The 21977-nt window shown below is 37.9% G+C and overlaps 2 protein-coding genes across 7 annotated transcripts in view; one reads left to right on the plus strand and one right to left on the minus strand.

Annotated features, from left to right (window-relative positions):
* Nucleotides 1-21977, plus strand: part of SMAP1 (small ArfGAP 1) — a 221387-nt gene that overhangs the window by 172628 nt on the left and 26782 nt on the right. For all 3 annotated transcript variants that reach the window (XM_073336382.1, XM_073336380.1, XM_073336383.1), the window contains one exon: nucleotides 7234-7318. In XM_073336382.1, the coding sequence (XP_073192483.1) occupies nucleotides 7234-7318 (85 nt within the window). The remainder of the gene's footprint in view (nucleotides 1-7233; nucleotides 7319-21977) is intronic.
* Nucleotides 897-21977, minus strand: part of B3GAT2 (beta-1,3-glucuronyltransferase 2) — a 108778-nt gene continuing 87697 nt past the window's right edge. Inside the window, exons 7-8 of one of the 4 annotated variants that reach the window (XR_012157959.1) lie at nucleotides 16163-16372; nucleotides 897-1382 (exon numbers count right to left, since the gene is read on the minus strand). Coding sequence is in view for 2 of the 4 variants with exons in the window: in XM_073336385.1 (XP_073192486.1) it covers nucleotides 16359-16372 (14 nt within the window). In the remaining 2 variants the exon portion in view is untranslated. Of the gene's footprint in view, nucleotides 1383-15538; nucleotides 16373-21977 lie in introns of those variants that run through there. The other 3 variants (XR_012157960.1, XM_073336389.1, XM_073336385.1) reach the window with 3 other exon arrangements.

The raw sequence follows: 21977 nt of genomic DNA on the forward strand, positions 1-21977 counted from the left end.
AGATGAAATAGTGGTAAACTGTGGTTAGAAAATTATTTGTCATAAAGATTACATTGAAGAGAAGATGTTAGTATACTTTGGTGAAGAACAGTTGCATATCACAGCTGTGAAGAGGGGACTGAGTGGTGCTTTAAATGAATAGAAAGTAACCTGTATCAGAATGAATTAACAACAGTAAAATAACACTTCACAATACTTTTTTTTTTAGCAAGCTGGGAAAAAATCTGTCCATAAACTGATTAGCATATATACAGAATGGATTCATTAGGTCTGAAGTATATTTTCCAAAGACTTATATACATGTAACAGTCAGCTTAAAATATCATGAACAAAAATAATTGTTGCCAAGCATATCTGGGTAACCCACTTTCTGTAAACTGGTAGGTTTGTATATGATCTTACTATGGAAGCTTACTGAGTGGTTTTCATGTTATTAAATAAACCCACTCCAGTGTTAAGGCATTTCATTTTGAATGTGACTAGATTTTCCTTAAATGAAAGAAAACATACTGGAATTTTTCAAAACAAATTTCAAGATAGGGTATTAAGTGATTTGATTAATATACTAACTGCAACTAGTGTATATTTGTATAAATAGAATGTACTGGATTTCTCTAACCGCTTGGTAAAGTGGGAAAGTAACAAACTGTAGAAAAGCAAATGTAGTACTGATATTCAGAAGTAACGTGATCCACTCTCACATCTGGAGGATAATGAAACAGTGAGCAGCATGGGTTTTCATAGAATAAATCTTATCAGGCTACCAACTGTCTGTTGTTAGAAATTCAGAATTAGTACATGAGAAGTATGCAGTAAATCTAATACATTTGGATTTTTGTAAAGCATTTGATAGTGCCTCATGAAATATTACGTGCAAAATTTATTTAGATTGATTTGAATAGGAATATTTTGATAGTAGCTGTTGCACTGTACAGAGTAAAAGGACTGGGGAACAAAAGATATAGCTCAAAAGTCTGCATGCTTGGAAAGAAATAGCTCAAACTGTATCAGCTGTTGGGAACTCCAGATCTATGTCTTTTTGCCAGTCCACACAGCCACAGAATCAAAAGTTTTCACAAATTTCCCATGCAGGTGAGCACTGGGAAAGTATGTCTTCTCTATTCTTTGAAATTGTCCCCAGTTTCTGTATTCTCCTTCCCAGTTCTTCAGAAAATGTCAAGAAAGGTAATAGAAGGGCCAGTCTGAATTATGAATTCTTATCTAACCTCACTTGGGAGCCAGACTTTACTTCCATTCCTTACCTCCAATCCCAATAGTTTCCTGGTAGTCCTGGGAAAAGTTGGATGTGGTGTCCCTTAGGCAGCAGGAACAGAGTGAACTCTGTACCAAAGGATTTCCTGATTGCACTTGTTGTGGAATTACTGCAAAATATATAATTTCAGTAAGATGACTTCTGCTTTCATGCTTGAAAGATACAACTAACTGAAGTTTAGGCATTTTGCCTGATTTATACAAACAAACAACCCCACATTTAAATGTGAGAAATTTCTGTGGTCCTTCTCAGGTGGTGTAAATTGGTACAGATCCACTGAAATCAACTTGTCTAACATTCATTGGTTGCATCTTCCAAATCTTTTCTACGGAAAAATCTTTCACAAAATCTATTTTAAGAAAAAATCTATAAAACCACGGTGCCAGGCACAATGCTTAGAAATAGTGGATTCTGAGAGCTTTTGGTAGGCCACTAGTTCACTGTGGACAGAAGTGGAAAGATAAATTTAACTGTTTCAGCTGGTTTGCATCCATGCTGTGACACTAAACTGGTACAGGCTGAAATTGCTTAGGCCAGTGTTTCCCAAACTTGGGACGTACCAGCCACCACTTCCCGCAGCCCCCATTGGCCTGCAGTGGTGAACCTGTGGACGCGGCAGGTAAACAAACTGACCCGGCCTGCCAGGGGCTTTCCCTGAACAAGCAGCGTGCCAAGTTTGGGAAACACTGGCTTAAACCAAATTTATTGGTAGAGCTAAGTATAATCTACTCCAAATTGAATGTGCGTAAACCAGTTGCATCCTTCTTGCTTCTGGATATGAAGTGTTCAAAAAATGTTCTAATCCCTTAGAATGCTTGTAAAACAACAAATTTATTTGAAGTAGAAAAGACCTAATGGATGTGCTTTCCTCTGTTCCTATAAAATCTCATTTTCATCAAATTATTTTCCTTTATATTGTTTGATATTTAGAAGGGTTTATCCTTCTTTGTTTTGAAAAATGAATAAATCCTTTAAAAGCTGCAGGACATTTCAGCATTAACTGTTCAAATGTTTTCTGCAAATACTTTTTTACATTTAATGTTTAAGGTTCTTTGTCAGTTTTTCCCACAATCTTGTAAATATTTTTTCACTAAATTATCAATCAAAATTTTGTTCATTTAGTGAAAAATTTACTTAAGGAAAAGAGCACTGCCAAAATTGGTTTGAAACAACTTTTAAGAGATTTAATGCAGTGCATGAAGAGCAAGGATTTATTGCTTGTAATAGAATGTGAGAAAAAGCACACACAATATGGCCAACCAGAAACATTAAAAAAATCATGAGATTTAAAAATAATAAATTGGGGGGTGGGGTACTTGCCTTCTGATTTGAGTCTTTAAAGTGTCCTTGGGTTACATTTTTGAGTTTTTCTCTGCAACCACGAGAACTAGAAATTTAGTTGAAAGCTAAGATTGTCACATAATCAAATGTCTCCTGGAATTGGGAATTTAAGTAAAACACCAAATATCACAACTTGCAAAACAAAAAAGCATAAGTTCACAACAGTACATATACATATAAATTCTGTACAGTACATATTGTTCCACGGTAAAATGCCACTGATTTTTTTTGTTGTAGTCGATGGGAAAGTTTGATCATGTTGTACAGTATTCCCAAGAGAAATTGAAAACACATCAGTTCCTGATTTGGGGTTTATCATTTGTGTTAGTTTTTCTTGTAAACTCTTTTTACTACCAGTTCCTGATCTGGCCTATTTATATGTGTAATAAAAGATCTTATGAAGCAAACAGAGTCATATAATTAAAACATTATTTGACCAAAAAAAAATTGACTCAATAAAATATTCTTACTGTATTTTTAAAGTAATGAGATTAATTTCCTGTAATAATCAATGTTTTTAAGCAAAGGGGAATATTATTTAAATTCCATCTGTCTAGTGCTTACTAATGAATGCAAGTCAGTGCTTTGCTTTTTATGAACACATGGTAGGGTTGCGTTTGAGACTAACCCTGTCATGCATTAATGCGTTTCAAAATGCTGTTTTCAGATTCCTGATAATCAGCCTAATTTGAGGCAATGAAAATTTTGCACATTTAGTGCAATTTTAACCTAGCTTTATTTTCAAAACAGTTGGTATATGTTGAGAAAAGCAGTCAATGTTTTTTTTAAAATATTAAGGTTATAACACAAGCAACATGTCAACTGCATTTCTTCTGTCAGCTGCAGTGACCCATGACAGACGATAGTGTTCCTTAAAGCAGGTGAAAAAAATCCAGGTGTTTATAATTTTTTGTAATTAATAATTTATGCACCTTTCGTGAAACATTTATGGTTAATTGTGATGAATATTTCTAGCTCTAATTTAAATTTCATTGAAAATATACTCAGTTGTGGGAGCCCTTTTTCTTCTGTCATTAGATTTTTCTTTGAATCCTTGCTGTTCATAATTTTACTTTTCAATATTAATTAGGTTATGATTTTTTAAAATTCAATACTAACTAGATTTTTATAAATACAACTGCAGATAAAAGTAGGTTTATATGTAAGTTTGACATATTTTAAAAAAAATGTTGGTCTGATATGAACGCTATTCTTTAGTGGGGTGGAGATCTTTACGTCTCCTCTAACTACAGCCCACCTGTTAGTCTGGGGTCTATACTCAATGTAAGCATTTCTATACATACTTTTTCAAGGGATACTTGTCTAAATAAACTGGGTATTTGTAGTCTGCAGGACCCCCAGCCACTGGAGGGTTGTTAGAATACAATGATGAATTTTATCCAAACTAACTAACTTCACAAACGTTAACTTTGTTGTAGCCCTCTTCCTGTTCATCTCCTTTTTGTACATAGGGAACATAAAGGATTGTCTAGATTAAGGACATTTGTATGAGTACACAGAATCAGACTTTAAGGTCAGAAGGGACCATCATGATTATCTAGTCTGACCTCCTGCACAACGCAGGACATGGAATCTCACTCAACCACTCCTGTAACAAACCCCTAAGTTACATCTGAGCTATTGAAGTCCTCAAATCGTGGTTTAAAGACTTCAAGGTGCAGAGAATCATCCAGCAAGTGACCTGTGCCCCATGCTGCAGAGGAAGGCGAAAAACCCCCATGGCTTCTGCCAATCTGCCCTGGGGGAAAATTCCTTCCCGACCCCAAATCAGCTAAACCCTGAGCATGTGGGAAAGACTCACCAGCCAGATACCCAGGAAAGAATTCTCTGCAGTAACTCAGATCCCACCCCATCTAACATCCCATCACAGGCCATTGGACATATCTACCGCTAATAGTTGAAGATCAATTAATTGCCGAAATTAGGCTATCCCATCCTATCATCTCCTCCATAAATTTATAAAGCTTTGTCTTGAAGCCAGATCTGTCTTTTGCCCCCACTGCTTCCCTTGAAAGGCTGTTCCAGATCTTCACTCCTCTGATGGTTAGAAACCTTCATCTAATTTCAAGTCTAAACTTCCTGATGGCCAGTTTATATCCATTTGTTCTTGTGTCCACATTGGTACTGAGCTTGAATAATTCCTCTCCCTCCATGGTATTTATCCCTCTGATATATTTATAGAGAGCAATCATATCTCCTCTCAGCCTTCTTTTGGTTAGGCTAAACAAGCCAAGCTCATTGAGTCTCCTTTCATAAGACATGTTTTCCATTCCTCAGACCATCCTAGTATCCCTTCTCTATACCTGTTCGAGTTTGAATTCATCCTTCTTGAACATGGGAGACCACAAGTGCACACAATATTCCAGATGAGGTCTCACCAGTGCCTTGTATAACACCTCTTTATCTCTACTGGAAATACTTCGCCTGATGCCTCCAAAGACCGCATTAGCTTTTTTCACTGCCATATCACATTGGCGGCTCATAGTCATCCTGTGATCAACCAATACTCCGAGGTCCTTCTCCTCTTCTGTTACTTCCAAGTAATGTGTCCCCAGTTTATAACAGAAATTCTTGTTATTAATTCCTAAATGCATGACCATGCACTTTTCACTATTAAATTTCATCCTATTACTATTACTCCAGTTTCAAGGTCACCCAGATCTTCCTGTATGATATCCCGGTCCTTCTCTGTATTGGCAATACCTTCCAGCTTTGTGTCATCCACAAACTTTATTAGCACATTCCTGCTTTTTGTGCCAAGGTCAGTAATAAAAAGATTAAATAAGATTCGTCCCAAAACCGATCCCTGAGGAACTCCACTAGTAACCTCCTTCCAGTCTGACAGTTCACCGTTCAGTGTGACCCGCTGTAGTCTCCCCTTCAACCAGTTCCTTATCCACCTTTCAATTTTCATATTGATGCCCATTTTTTCCAATTTAGCTAATAATTCCCCATGTGGAACCGTATCAAATGCCTTACTGAAATGGAGGTAAATTAGATCCACTGCGTTCCCTTTGTCTAAAAAATCTGTTACCTTCTCAAAGAAGGAGATCAGGTTGGTTTGACACGATCTACCTTTTGTAAAACCATGTTGTATTTTGTCCCAATTACCATTGACCTCAATGTCCTTAACATTCTCCTTCATAATTTTTTCCAAGACCTTGCATACTACAGATGTCAAACTAACAGGCCTGTAGTTACTCGGATCGCTTTTTTCCCCTTTCTTAAAAATAGGAACTATGTTAGCAATTCTCCAGTCATACAGTACAACCCCTGAGTTTACAGATTGATTAAAAATTCTTGCTAACGGGCTTGTAATTTCATGTGCACCTCTGCAAATTTCCTAGGAAATTCTAGGAAAGCCCTCATGTGGAAAGGCTCAGTGACTTGACCAAAGCCACAGAGGGCATTTGTTAAAGCCAGGATTAAAATGCAGGATACATTGGTTCTCAGCCCTATGCCTAGTCTGCAATTAGACCACTCTGCCAGCTGTGCTATTGAGCAGCCTCTCCTTGCCAGAGGTCATACTCACTGGGCAACAGAAAAAAAGATTTAACTATATACACTGTTGGGATGAATATAGGAAAAAATACTATCCTAAAATATGTATTAGAAGAATTTGCAGTGGCATTAATGTCAGCCTGTGTATCACTACATCCAGCTGCTGCAAACTAACTTGTGATCCTTCCAGAAATTGAGGGACTTATGGTCCAGGTCTTTATACATTCCAATAGTGAACCCTGAGTAATTGTTAGGGGAGGAAATGTAAGCAACCTGTAATCTTTAGGATGTGTCAGACTGTCAAACCTCATGCTCTATTTAGATCAATTTACATTTTCAAGGGTCTCTGCAAGAAAAAGACTAGGAGTCTCATTTTTTAAGTGGGGGGGGGGAGCTAGGATTCTTTGTTTCTAAATCTATCAAATTAAGCGTGCCTATGAACGTGGGTTTTTGCAGACCCAAATGCCACCTCCACACTCGCTAGCAGCTGAAAAGTCTGCCGTTTGAATAATAATCTCTTCCAACAGGGATGTCAAATGTGCTTCTTTACAAGTCTCATAACCTCCTCCACTCCCCAATTTTTCTTATTTTCAACTTTTTAAAAGCTTACAAACCTGGCGCTTTTTTCCACACAGGGAAAACTATATAATTAATTTGGTCTAATAAAATTAGTCTATAAATAACTTGAGCAAAATGAGTGAGTCATTCTTTTACTCAGTAACGGTGATTCCTAACAGTAAATGATTAACAATTAGTTTTTTAATATTATACTTTTCACTGCAGTTTTTAAATATTAGAAGTGTCCTAAACCCAGTAAATAATCCTGTAGTTAATATTGTTTTTAGAATTTTCATAAAACTGGTGAAAGAACAAGGGTATGTTTCAGTTTTTTTTCCTTTCACATCTCCTCCACATGTACTTTATTCTCATTAGGAAACAGATTCTGTAATCAGACTTCAATATGGAAAGTTAGTCTAGAAAACAAATTTTATTTGTGATGTATTCAAGAAATCTTAAAATCCTTATTCCTATTAAAGAAGCCTTGTACCATATATCTTAAAACTTATTTATGAGTGTGAATATTTTTCTTTCTAAAGCCTCAGAAGAAAGAGGATCAGCAATTAGAGCCTAAAGCAAGTCCGAAAAAAACACCAGAACCTACTATTGATCTTTTAGGACTCGGTAAGTAATAAATAATGAAATTCTCTGTTACTTTTATAAAAATGACTGCAACAGGACTTTTACTGAAATGAATATAATGGTTTTATTTTCCATATGCCAGCAGACATTTTAGCTGAACCTGAAAATTACATGGTTAAGACTGCTGAGTTCCATCTGTAATGAGTTCCTTAGGAACCCATCCTCCCCCCATCAGTTATCTTCAGAGTTTGTGGATTGTGACATTTCAGCATTTAAAGTACAAAAATATTTTTTAAGAAGCAAAATGCTATGGTTGCTCTATCGTATTTCTGTTAGGATATATATCTTCATAATGTGTTAGTACAAAATAATAGTAAGCAGTTTCTGTTGAATGCAGCCAACCCTCATATTTTCATGTCAGCTCAGTATCTTCAGTATTTTGTAGTGTCTCATGACAACAATGGGACTTGTTCATTTTAATTGAATATGCTTTTTTTTTTTCCTGGCTGGCAGATGACCATGTACTTGCCTTGAACTAGCTTTGACTTAGACATTGCATAGGATAAATATTTCTTATCTACAGATATTGTCATGTTCTTCATACTTCTTTTTTTCCTCACTCCTCAAAAAATGACGAAACACACCATATTTTAAAAGCCATGTCTGATCTTTCTAGTATTATTGTAAATCTGTTTTTGCTTTGGGTGGGTGCATGGGAGGTTAATAGTGGAAGCAGAAAAAGGTACTAAGAATTCTTTAGTTATTTCTTAGTATGTATAACTTTATGCCTTTAATGCTATAGCATATGGAGAACAGAAGAAAATCTTTTCATGCTTTAGTCAGATTAGAGCTGTGAAGAGTATTGCAGTAAAGCTATCAATATCTCTTTTATTGCCTGATGTTTCCTATTCAGGCTAGCTGGTTTATTTGGATGTGATTTAGAATTCACACTAACATCTTAAATTTAATGGTATTTTCTATGGGATATAAAATATACTGTTAACTACTGTAATTCAGTTAGAATATTTTAAATGCTAGTTCTGTATAACCAAACTTGTCTACTATAACAGGCCATCAAACCTTATTTAACACACAGAATATTAAAAGGTTATGGATTTGATGTAAACCTACATAAACGAGACAATTCAAAGTTGCTAGAAAACTAGTCCTCCTTGAGAAGAGGCTCAGAACTTAATCTTTTTGCTGTCATTTACTGTGCTCAGTTGAGCCATTGTGGCTCATATGGTATTAACTGTGACGGGAGTAAAAATTAATTGTGAATTTCATTGCTTTTTGTGAGTCGAAACCAGACGAGCAACCTAATCGAGCTAAAATGTGATCAGTATGTGCTTCTGAGATTGTCATACCTATTATGCCTTTTCAGGCATGAGCTGAAAGGAAAAGTCATAATATATCATTCTGTACACAAATTAGGACTCTAAAACAGCCTGATGTAAGGCCTACACATTTTTTCTAAAAAGAAAAAAAAAAAGCCTATAAAACCGTATTGAGAAAAGACAATCAGTTGAATTATTTGCCTATAATTAAAATATTAAAGATAAATATATACATTAGTTATTTAAAGGTTTTTTTCTTAAGTTTTGCTCTGCTGTTTCAGAAAGCCATTCTCTCCCTCTTGGCACCCTTCGCTAGAGTTTTGTATAGCTATCATTTTATTGCTTAAGTAAAAACAGTAAATTAAAACTTGTTGGGGGGTGGGTATAAGTCCCTTATTCTGCAAATACATGGGATATAACTTTATTATAATATATATATATATATAAAAACAGTTAAATTGGGAGAAGTGTATGATGTTCTGGACTGAGCTGTCTCTTCAGGAAGGAGGAGGTAGATTTGAGGTGAGCAATATATCCTGTTAGGTACAGGAGGAAGAAAGGAGCATGCCTTAAGGAAATTGCTGCTGAGGTTTTGCTTTTAGCAACACCTTTATTTGTGACTTACACGGTTTTATTCCCTCTCCTTGCTAAAGAGAGGGAGAATCCAGTTCCCGAGTTTGTTGTTTTTGCTAGTTAAAATTTAAGACCAGCATTTGTCACCAAAAGGGAATGGAGAAAGTGAAGGGCTTAGAGGGATAACCACATCTGAGGACGTTTTTAGGTAGCATTGTGATTACTTTGTTGACTCAGTGTGTAATGATGTATTTGAAAATTACACTTACCTTTTTTAAAAAAAAAAAAAAAAAAGTGTTAAGACTTGCTGTTTTCTGTTTGCATCCAAAATGGCAACATTCTATATTAGACTTCATCTTGACAAAGAGGAATTGATCACAGAACTGAAAACTTAGTGATAGCTTAGATGGAAGTGATCCTGACTGTGCAGTGCTTTGTAAAATAACATTAATACATCTCTATTTCTACTGGAGATGCCTTGCCTGATACATGCTAAGACCACATTTCTTTTTTGCAGCTGCATTACATGCACCCACATCTTCCCCCTCATCTGTTGCTTCCAACAGATGAGACCCTAGCTTGTACCAGAAGCTCTTATTATTAGATCCTAAGTCCATGACCTTAGACTTTGTCCTATTGAATTTTATCACGTCTGTTACTCCAGTCTTCAAGGTCATCCAAATCTTCCTGTATAATAATCCAATCCTCCTCTATATTGAGGGGGCTTCCCGACTTTGTATCAACAGCAAATTTGATTAGCACACTCCTACTTTTTATGCCAAAGTCGTTAATAAAAATATTGAATAAGATTGGTCCCAAGACTGATACTTGAGGAACTCCACTAGTTACCTCCCTCCAGTCCGATAATTCACCTTTCAGCACAATCTGTTACTGTCTCCAATTAAACCAGTTCCTTACCCACCTTACAATTTTTGTACTAATCCCCATCATCTTGAACTCATTTCCCATGTGGAACTGTGTCAGATACTTTTCTGAAGTCCAGGTACATTAGATCTACTACATTTTCCTTACCTAAAAAAATCAGTTATTTTCTCAAAGAAGGAAATTGGGTTAGTCTGGCATGATCTATCATTGGTAAATCCTTGTTTCATTACCTCCTCTTTTCCATTTGCCTCCATTAATTTAATTATTATATCCTTCACAATTTGTTTCAAAGTCTTGAATACTACTGAGGTTAGACTAGCAGGTCTGCAATTGCTCAGGTCATTTTCCCCTTTCTTAAATGTAGTACAACATTAGCTATTTTCCAGTCATACAGTATTATGACTTGATAGATTTAGTGAAATTTGTTGCTACTGGACTAGCACTATCGTATGCGAGTTCTTTCAGTATTCTGGGATGGACATTATCTGGCCACTCGATTTGAGCACATGATGCTCTGAGTTTTTCTTCCACCCTGGTGATTTCCATTTCTGTATGGTGTTTTGATTGGCCTTCATGCCCATGTTCCATATTATCATCCTTACTGAAAACCAAAGCAAACTATTTAGTTTTGGGGGCATACCTAAATGATTTTTAATCTTCTCCCCATAGTGGCCCAACCACACCCTTCCTTATTCTCTTTTTGTTTTTATAACTAAAAACTGTTGTTTGTTTTAATTTCCATGGCAAGAGCTAATTCAGCTTGACTTTTAGAAATTCTTGCTTTATTCCAACATTTTCCAACCTCCACAATGTAGTTTTCTTTGCTAATCAGTCCCTTTTTCTATTGCTTATAGGTAAGACTAAGATTTTTGTAATGGTTATTTTTAGTAAAAATCATGGACCGGTCACGGGCAATAAACAAAAATTCACGGACGCTGTGCCTGTTTGTGATTTTTGCTACTTTGACTCCATGGTTTCCCGCACCACTGTGGTGGCTGGGAGCTGTGGGGTTCCCTCTCCGCCTACGGCGGCTGGAAGCTGCAGGGTAACCATATTTCCCAAAAAGAAAATGGGACACCCCCAGCTGCTCAACCAAGGCATCCCCTTCCCCCTGTGCAAGGCTGCTGCCCATTGCTGGAACCCTGAAGAGGGCTCCCTCAGGAGTCTGTCCCCCTGTTGCTGGAACTTCTTAGGGGGCCCCCTGTCACTTGTTGCTGGAACCCTGCCACGGCCCCAGTGGCTGTCAGCTCCAGAGTCCTGCAGCCCCTGGGGCTGAAGCAGAGAATGTCATGGAGGTGACCTCCTTGACATAAATGTAGCCTTTCCTATAGGCTCTCTGCTTACTCCCAATAACCTTTTTGAGGTGGCTATTCATTGAGTTGGGTCCGGGTCTTTTCCGACAAGTTTTTTCCCCTTTCTTGGGGAATCTGCATATTGCAGATAATTTTTGTATAGCTAATTTAAAGAAATTCCAAGCCTCTTCCACTTTTAAGTCCTTGTGCTCTTCAGTCCAATTGACTTCTTTTAACTGGTTCCCTTAATTTCCCACTGTGTACCCCTTTGAATCAAAAAACATAGTTAATGACCTGGTTTTGATTATCTTTCCATTTAATTTAAACGGCGTCAATTCATAACCACATAATCCAAGGTTATTTCCTATGACCAGCTCTTCTATGATGTCCTCACTACTTATTAAAACCAAGTTTTAAATTGCATTGCCTCTTGTTAGTTCAGTGATAATTTGATGAAGAAACCTGTAGTCTGTCACATCCAGGGCTAACTGAGTCCCACCAGTATTAGTAGCATTTATTCTCCAATCTATATCTGGGCTGGTAAAGTCTCCCGTTATGACACAATTCCCAGTAGTATTTATCTCTGTAATATTAGAGATCTATATGCATAGCAGAGTCTAACCCTACAGGGCCTATAGCAGACTCCTAACACCTTCCCAGTCAAATCTCTTTTACAATCCTTCCCCTGAGTGATTTTGACCCAAACAGATTCTCCTATGTCCTTATCACTTTTTTATTTTTTTTTACAGTTTACCATATCATTGATGTACAACGCTACCCCACTACCTTTATCTTTTTCCCCTCTCTCTCCTAAATAACATTACCTGTATTCCCCCGTTTCTGTAATCTCCATAATATCCTGTTTCACGACCTGCACCAGTAGTTCTAGTTTATTCCATTTTATTGCCCATGCTCCTTGCATTTGTGAACATGTATTTTAATTGTTTCTGACAAACCTCATCCAGTTTTCTAGCCAGATTAGGTATAGGCCTGTTACTAACTGTAACATCTTAACTGACTACTACTGCATCAACTGAATGAATGTTTTTATTTGAAAACTGAAACGCCACATCAGCGTTGACAATACCATCTCTAGAAAAAGGCATGTGGTTCACGGTTCTCACCATGAAGAAGCACACTTTCATGTGAATATTCACTTCTCTCACAGACGATGCCTCACATTTGCTCCACCACTGCCAGTACAGTGTACTTCCATTGGGCTCACTACAGCTCTGAGAGTCTTCATAAAAGCATTCTCAGTAGCAACTCAAGTCAGGCAAGACAGCTTCACGGTCTTCCTGCACTTTAATGATTGGCTTCTAACTGGTCGTTCTTGTCTGGATGTTTTAGCATCAGCTTTGTTCCTACTCCTCCTGTTAGCATCCCTAGGAATCTCTGTAAACATGGAAACATCTATCTTGATTTGGACCAAAACCATAGAATTTATAGGAGCGACACTGGATTCAGTCAAGGTGAGGAACTACCACCCCAGGAGTGGATTTCACTCTATAGGCACTCTTATAGACCCGGTTACATTCAACCCTTGAACATAAATTCAAGATGTACCTTGCCCTCCTGTGCCATATGGCACCAAGTACTTATGTAACACCATTTGCCAGACTCCAGATTTGTTGCCTGCAAGCTTGGCTCCAAACAGAATATACACTGAGTGTGCACAGCATGATTACAGTAATGACCGTTCCTTCCAAGGTGAGGGCCTCTCTGGCATGGTGGAGAGACCCTGGACATGTATGCGTGTAAGTTCCTTTTGTATCCCCAACGCCTGAGAAAACAATCGTTACAGATGTCTCCCTGATAGGTTGGGGAGCCCACATGGACAATCGCACTGCACATCAATCTTCTGGAATAAAGCAATACACAAAGCTTGCAAAGCATTTCTACTCGTCATGCAATCTGAGCATATTCTGATAATGTCAGACAACACAACTACTGTCTTCCTTATAAACAAGCAGGGAGGAGCATGCTCTGTCCCCCTCTATATGGAAGCAGTCAGTTTATGGAAATCACTGGCAGATAATCTCAGCCAGCATTTTGCCACCAAACATGAGTGGGAGTTGCATGATTCAGTAGTAAAGAGCATCTTCACTCAGTGGGGAACCTCCAGTTGTGACCTGTTTGCCTGAGGATGTGCAAAATATACTATTTCTGGGGAGCCCAAAGTCATCACTCTCGGGCAATGCTCTCCTCTTGCCTTGGACAGATCATTTCAGTTATGCCTTCCCTCCCATCCCACTACTATCTCAAGTTCTACAGAAAATTCGACTAGCCAGGGCACAAGTCATCCTCATTGCCCCTAGACGGCCCAGTTTTGGTTTCAGAGCTTCCTGCAAATGTCATCCCATCCACTTATAAGCATTCAAACCTTTCTTGATCTCTTGACCTTGAAAGATGGCAGGGGTCAGGCATCCCACACCAGATGCTCTTCATTGCCTGGCTTGCTATTTGGATGGACATCATGTCTAAAGCACTCCTGCTCTGAATCCATACAAGTCATCCTTAACAATAGCAGGAATGTCTCCACCAGAAAATTTAGTCAAGTGGAAGCATTTCTCTATCAGGGCTTGCAGTACTACAGATCTTCAGAGATGGTGGATACTTCCACTTTGTGGACTGTCTTCTTACCCAAAAGATTAGAGGTCTTTCCCTTAGCTTGCTACATGTTTATCTGGTGACAGTTACTGTGTTTCACCCTCCAATGGATGGTTACTTGGTCTTCATCCAATCAGTAACAGTCAGGTTTTTGAAGAGCCTGATCAAAACCTTTTTGCTAGTACAGAAATCGGCTCCTCACTGGGATCTTAATTTATTGCTCTCCATAGTCATTAAGCCATCCTTCAAAACTTCTAGCTACATATTCTGTCTCTCTGTAGGTCTCCTTCCTTGTTGCCATCATCTCAGCCAGAAGAGTAGGTGAACTTGGAACACTAACGGCCAATAATCCGTACCCTATGGCCTGGGCTAAACTACAGAGTTAGGTTGACGTAAGCTTCCTTGCATCAACTTAACTGTGAAAGTGTCTCCACTAAAATTTTGCTCCCGCTGATGTAACTGCCCCATTACACTGCCTTTAATAACTCCACTTCCATGAGAGTCATCGTAAATGTAGATAGGTCAACGCAGTGTCAATGTAGACACTGCATTGTTTACATTAACACTTACTGGTTTTCAAAGCTGTCCCATAATACCCCAGTTTGTACCGATTGTACTGTCAGTCACTTCTGATGAGGATGCACACCGCCAACACAAGGAGCAAAGTATAGACATGCACAAGCAGTGTAATTACTGCAACGGCTGTATGCCGACATAAGTTAGGTCAACTTAATTTTGTAGTGTAGACATGCCCTATATTTCATAAGGATATGGTCTTGCTATGATTATACCCAAAATTCATTCCTAAAATAGTTTTGGAATTTCACATAATCCAGTCAATCCACTTACCTGAATTTTTCTTGAAGCCCCATGCCTCTAGCAAGGAAAGGAGACTTAATTCCCCCAACATAAGATGAGCGTTGGCATTTTACTTGCAGAAAATGAAACAGATCAGAAAGGTACCTTGACTGATTGTTCCATAGCAGAACAAGTATGAGAACAAGCTATAGCCTTTTAGAGAATTTCTAAGTGGACCTCTGGCTATATCCTACTCTGCTATCAGCACAGCTTCCTTCCCTGCATGGGATTAAGGCTCACTTTACAAGGGCACAGTAGCATCACTTCAAGAGGTGCCTCTGCTTGATATTTGCAAGGCGGATATATGGAATTCCATCCACACATTCACGAGACATTATGCCTTGATTCGGGACTCCTCCACTGTTGCATCATTTGGGGCAGCAGATCTACAAGCAGCTATACCATCTGCATCCTTCCTCCCTCCTCCTCTGGGTGCTGCTTGCTAGTAACCCATGGTGGAATACACACAGGGACCAGCACATGAAGAAGAAAGGGAAATTACGTACTTTATTGTTACTGGAGTTCCATACCCACAGTGGAATACGCATAGGGATCACACATCTCGGGGAATTCCAGTTACATTAAGGAACGTAACTTCCCTTTCATAGTACAGATACAACTGTGATACCAAAAAAAGCCCTCTACCTGATTATATTTTCCACTTATTAGTAAAATAGAATTAAAACTGATACAATGATGTAGCAGCTCTTCGTAGTTTCAGAGCATTGTAATGCAATAATAGTAGTTCAGTCTTTCAAAGTTTATTCCCCATAAAAGCACAGAAATGTTACATTAACAAGAGTTAAATTGGGCTAACTCATAACAGCTGAGGAAGTCCATACCTTTTTTTTAAGTGTCTACTCTATATAATTGCAAATTCTGTTCAAATGTGAGGAAATATAGCTCTGAGAGCTGTAAACTGCCAAATATTTGATTATGGGCTATTGACTTTGAAATCCAAAGATTCTAAAATAAGTGTCACCAGCCTGGGTAACTATTTCCATGCTGATCATTTTAGTAGTAGTGTTCTTGTCACATAGTCCTAAAGTACATCCTACGCTTCCCTAATTGTCAAAATCGCCAACTGTCTCAGCAGTCTAAACCGCCCCTATATTTTAATATAAAAAACTATGACTGAGGCAACTGTACTGGTTTTTATTCATTTTTATATTTAAATAATTAAAACTAAATTTTAAAAATTTGTTTGAACTGCCACAGTATTTCAGTCAGAGTACTGCAGGTTCCAGGGACCTTGCCATACAGCTAGCTTTGGCTTGCTACAGAACAGCAGTGTTTTTCAACCTTTTTGATACTAGGAACCAGCTTGATACCTTCCAATACTGTGTCTGGGAGATCTCAGGGATCGGTGCTGATCCACAGACGAGTCATTGAGAAATACTGCTGTAGAGTACTTAGGCCTTGCCTATATCCAGTCACCTGCTGCTTCTCCTCTTGCATCATGTGCTGTACCAGCTCAGTATCCTTACACTCTTCTGATTGTCTTCTTTTATACTCCGTTCGATGTATTCACTCATTCCAACCTAGGTAGATTGAAACAAGCAGATTTTATGAAAAATATATTTTAAAAATACAGAAAATGATTGATTGATTGTGCTGAGATCTTTTCTGGGTGAATACAAATTTAATTGGATCAGCATGTGAGGATAATGTCATTCCTAAAGGACAGTGATGTTTTTTAAAATAGTGCATACTGGCACTTTTCATTTTTGAGATGTTTTGCAGCTCTCAAATAACGTTGAAGTATCACTTTTCCATGTGCGGAATTTGCAGGAAGAAGTAAAACTCAGTTTCCATTTTATGCATCATTCAGCAGTTAGATGTTCCATTCAGAAAACACAGAATTGAATATGGATAATTGCACATGTTAAAGTAACTGCATAGTGTATTAGCACTGGTAATGAATGATCTGTGAAGACAGATAAGTAATTGTCATGGTTTTTCACTTCACATTTTAAGAAATTCATGTAATATAAGCAAGTTAATTATTGACAGCAAGCTTTAAAAATATAACCTTTTTAATCTGGATATACAAGAATAGAGCAGACTATTATAAATTTTGTTGTATGTAGCAGGAGATGATCATTAAACAAACATGACGGGCAATGCATTTCTGGGCATTAGTCTGTCATAGTTGGTGGTAAAACATAATACTGAAACCACCTGAGGATGATGCAATCCTAAAAATGTAGTACCTTGTTTACAGCGCTTAACAAGTATTAGGAACTAGAACTGAAAGTTACAAATCATGGAAACAGGCATGTGTATTTACTAGACAATATTAGCATAGACATAGCATCACCGGCAACAAATTGTAAATTTCCATTTTTAGTGGATTTCGGAGAGAGAAAAAGGCAAACTAATATAGCCCTAAATGTTACTAAGCAAGCATGCTATTTACCCAGTAGGAAAATATTTGTATAGTAAAATTGTCTTTCAGCATGTCAGTTCAGGGTCACATGTCCAAGCAGCTCTCAAGTGTATAACACTCATACAGACTTCCTGGCTCTTGTGTCTTTGGGGAATTCCTCCTTACTTTGGGAGAGCAAGAAACCAGTTTTTTCCTCTGAACACTTCAGACTTTCTTGTACCTAATGTAATGTGTGATTGAAATTCTTATCTCCCAAGTGAATGTGGGACTAACGCTGCATCCTAACATCCTACCCTGTATATCTGATAAGCCCGCATTTCTGTCTGTTTCATTCCTGCCTGCATATTCACAAGGTTTTAATGATCCTTCATATACATTTTCTAGATGGCTTTCTCTCCCCCCTCGGCCCTTTTTTATTACTTTCCAGCCCATCTTTGGAGATACAAGTATGCAAGCAGCTTTACTCCTGAAAGAATTCTGCGTCAAACAATTAAAAACCCTAAAAGGTGCCGTTTTCTTAAATATATCTCTTTTTCTTGGCCAGAAAATTCCAATAAAATTTTTTAAAAAATCAGTAAAATCCATGAGAGATGTAACATATACTGGTGCCCCTCCCCATGTCAAATACACTGTTAAATGTACAGTACTGCCTTCTGATCCTGTTTAAGGGTTAAAATAAGACCTGAGAGGAGCAGCAGCATCTGCTACTGTAAAATGTGGCAGGCAGCAGTCAAATGTTATCTGTGTACTAGCATAAATGCAAAAAGAGAAGGAACAGCAGTTGGATCATCTTTAACTCTAATAGCTAATAAATATCCATTTTGGGACCAGCTAGGAAAGACCATTTGAAAAATAAATGGATGTTAAGTTGTTCATTACCTTTTCTGACTGAGCATGAAAGTTTTGCCTTGAGTGTACCCCCATTGCAATGAAAACTGCCATGTCTAATACTTTACCCTTAGCTACTGATGCATCCTCCACAGAGGTGATGAATTCAAAATGGAAATACTGTTTATTTCTGTAATACTGTTTATTACTGTAAGCTGATGGTCACTTCTGCTTCTTACTGCTTTTTGAGATTCTAGTCATGATACTCAGAAAGGCTTGTTATAAATTCTTAGCTTGCCATCTCAGTATTTTGATTTCCTTGTATCAAAATACAAATCTTGTGTTGTAATCAAGATGGCATTCTAAATTATTGGAGTTTTAAAAATTGATTTTGCACCTTGCCATCAACTGTACATCAAATATTTTAATAATGGGTGGGAAAAAAAGGGAAGGAATTCTTTAAGTGATTCCATTTGTCATTTGTTGTGGTCTCTATTTTGACATATATTGTATGTAAAGTCTTAATAGTGTGGTAGTCATTAGTCACCTTTTGCACTTTTTCAAGCAAATAGTGGGCTATATACCTCTCTGCTTTTAATGTGAATAGAAAGAAACCAATCCTGGTGGAACCCATGCAGGGAAGGAGTGATAAAACTAGCCAGCAATTTTTTCTATTTACTCCCAAAACTTCATTAAAGCCATTGCCAGAAAGAAATAGGTTATAACTGGGAAGGTTTGGGTTTTTTAGCTGTGTTATGCTCCACACTTGAGATAATGACAGGTTTCAGAGTAACAGCCATGTTAGTCTGTATTCGCAAAAAGAAAAGGAGTACTTGTGGCACCTTAGCGACTAACCAATTTATTTGAGCATAAGCTTTCGTGAGCTACAGCTCAAGTGGCTGTAGCTCACGAAAGCTTGGGCTTAAATAAATTGGTTAGTCTCTAAGGTGCCACAAGTACTCCTTTTCTTTTTACTTGAGATAATGGTTCAGCCTATTAGCTTTGTGAGCTCCAGAAAAAAACACCCCAGAAAAGGGGGCATAAAGCACCTGCTAGCAGGGACCAATTGGGAGTATAAGTTCTGAAAGAGCCATGCTGCTTAGAAAAGGGAGTTGCCAATGGATCTGTGCAGAGACATCAGGCCTCCATCTACAGGTGTCCCAGGAACTGGATAGATCTCAAAATACCTGTTGGTTTAGGAAGCCCAAACCCCGTTGCTGCTCTACAAGGAGTTAATCTTTTCCCTAAAATGGGAAGTTGATAGGAAACTCTTCAAAGTAAAATTTGTCCCTCTACGCTATATGGCCTAGAGTAGTTAATAGCATTGTGTAATGCAGAGTACAACATTAAAATGCTCTATACCTAATTACAATTTCATAACAAGAAACTTAATTGTGCTACACTATTGCTTTATGGTATATTTTAGACTTCTGTCATATTTTAAAAATATGAAGTCTAAGGCTTTAACAGATTACATGCTAGACTGCAAAACAGATAATCCTGAGTTTGCCTCTTATCATTATTGCCACAGAATTATCAGAGGTTTTAGCGGAAAAGCAGTAATGAAAGAAAACCAGGTTTCCAGTACATTTTTGTCTCAGACATTAGAGAATACAATTTATTGACCTCTATGGATAAATGTGTGGCTTGAAGGGATTGAAATTAATGACCGTCCATATTCTCCACTATAATACGAGTCACTTATAAATATATTTTAAAATAAATTATGGTATTATTAATATTGAGGGGGAGGCATAATACTGATAAGCTACCATGGTGTGCACTGCATGTTATTTTCCTCCTGAAGTTAGTTTTTAGTGGAGCAATGAAGGTTCGATTTATTTGGTGATGATTTCCTTAATAAGTTAAAAGTATAAATTGACCTTTTGATACATTTTTGAGTAAATAAGTGTGTTTATAGTATTTCCATATCACAATATACTGTTAAACTTTCCTTTAACTATGTAAGTATTGTAAAGAGCCATGCTTCATCGTTGTTGTTAGGGCTGTCAGTTAATCAGAGTTAATGCATTACATTAATGCAAAACAAATTACCTGGATTAAAAAAATAGCCACAATTAATTGCAGTTTTAATTGCACTGTATTAGACTAAAATACCAATTTAAATTTATTATAAATATTTTTGGATATTTTTCTACATTTTCAAATATATTGATTTCAACTACAACACAGAATACAACATGCAGAATGCTCACTTATTTCTTTTATTACAAATATTTGCACTATAAAAAAGATAAACAAAAGAAATGGTATTTTTCAACACCTCATACAAGTACTGTCATGCAATCTCTTTATTGTAAAAGTGCAACTTACAAATGTAGAATATTTTTTTTTACATAACTGCACTCAAAAACAAAATAGTGTAAAACGTTAGAGCCTACAAGTCAAAGCAGGAAGGGGCATACGAATGTTTTGAATATCTGGTATGTAAATACCTTGCAACACTGGTTACCACAGTACCATGCGAGTGTCTGTTCTCACTTTCAGGAGACATTGTAAATAAGAAGCGGGCAGCATTATCTCCTGTAAATGTAAACAAACTTGTTTGTCTTAGCAATTGGCTGGACAAGAAGTAGGACTGAGTGGACTTGTATGAGGACCCTGAAGGGTCCCATTTATACATATAGCTGAAGAGATTTTGGGAGAGTCTCAGACCACAGAAGGTCCCGGAGCCCAAGCTCCAGCCCAATCCTGGACATCTACACTGCAGTTTTATAACCCTGAAGCCCAAGCCACGCAAGCCTAATTAGGCTAACATGGGCCAGCCCTGGGTGTTTTATTGAAACCGGTAAAAGGGCTTAGACTGATGCAACCAAAATTTGGGGTTGAGAATCTTGATTCCCATAGTACTGATGATTTATAAGTAACACAGTTGTAACATTGGAAAAATGTTGCTAACCTTAAATACGTAGTGGTACATGTTTGTCTTGTGTCTATTTTGAAAGCACCCGGAAATTCAACTCCTTATGTGTATGCTTCCAACGTGGAAGTTTTCATATCTTCTTTTGAATTTTTAAGTGATCCAATTTTTAAAAGATCCTATATTTGACGCACACCCCTCCCCCACTGGAAAATTGGACCATTTTGGAGTCCAAGTGAGCAGGTTTTTATACATGTTCCTACTTTTTCAGTGAACAGCATTGCCCTTTTAAGAAAAGGCAAATCAGTTTGAATGGGAAAATGTACAAAATTCCACACTGTTCCATTATTTATTATCTGTGTTACTGTAGCACCCAGGAGCCACAGTCATGGACAAGGACTGCATTATGCTCGGCATTGTTAAAACGAACAACAAAAATACAATCTCTGCCGTAAAGAGTTCACAATCTGAGTGCAAGACAAAAGATAACAGAAGAATATAGACAGACTGGGAAGTACAAGGAAACAATGAAACCATATTGGTCAGCATGATAGGTAGGGCCCTACCAAATTCATGACCATGAAAAACACGTCACGGACCATGAAATCTGGTCTTTTCTGTACTTTTACCCTATACTTTACAGATTTCACCAGAGTTTCTCAAACTGGGGGTCCCAACCCAAAAGGGAGTTATGGGGGGTCGCAAGGTTATTGTAGGGGGTATCCTGATATTGCAACCCTTACTTCTGCACCTTCAGAGCTGCGTGGCCAGAGAGTGGAAGTTGTTGGTCAGGCGCCCAGCTCTGAAGGCAGCACCCAACCAGCAGCAGTGCAGAAGTAGCGTGACAACACCATACCATTCCACCCTTACTTCACGCTGCTGCCTTCAGATCCGGATAGCCAGAGAGTGGCGGCTGCTGGCTGAGGACCCAGCTATGAAGGTGGCAGCACAGAAGTAAGGAGTGGCAATCCCATCCCAGGCCATCCTTGCATCTGCTAGCAGTGGTGCTGCCTCCAGAGCTGGGCTCCTGGCCAGCGGACATGCTCCA

Source organism: Lepidochelys kempii, chromosome 3 (assembly GCF_965140265.1).
Source record: "Lepidochelys kempii isolate rLepKem1 chromosome 3, rLepKem1.hap2, whole genome shotgun sequence".
NCBI lineage: Eukaryota > Metazoa > Chordata > Testudines > Cheloniidae > Lepidochelys > Lepidochelys kempii.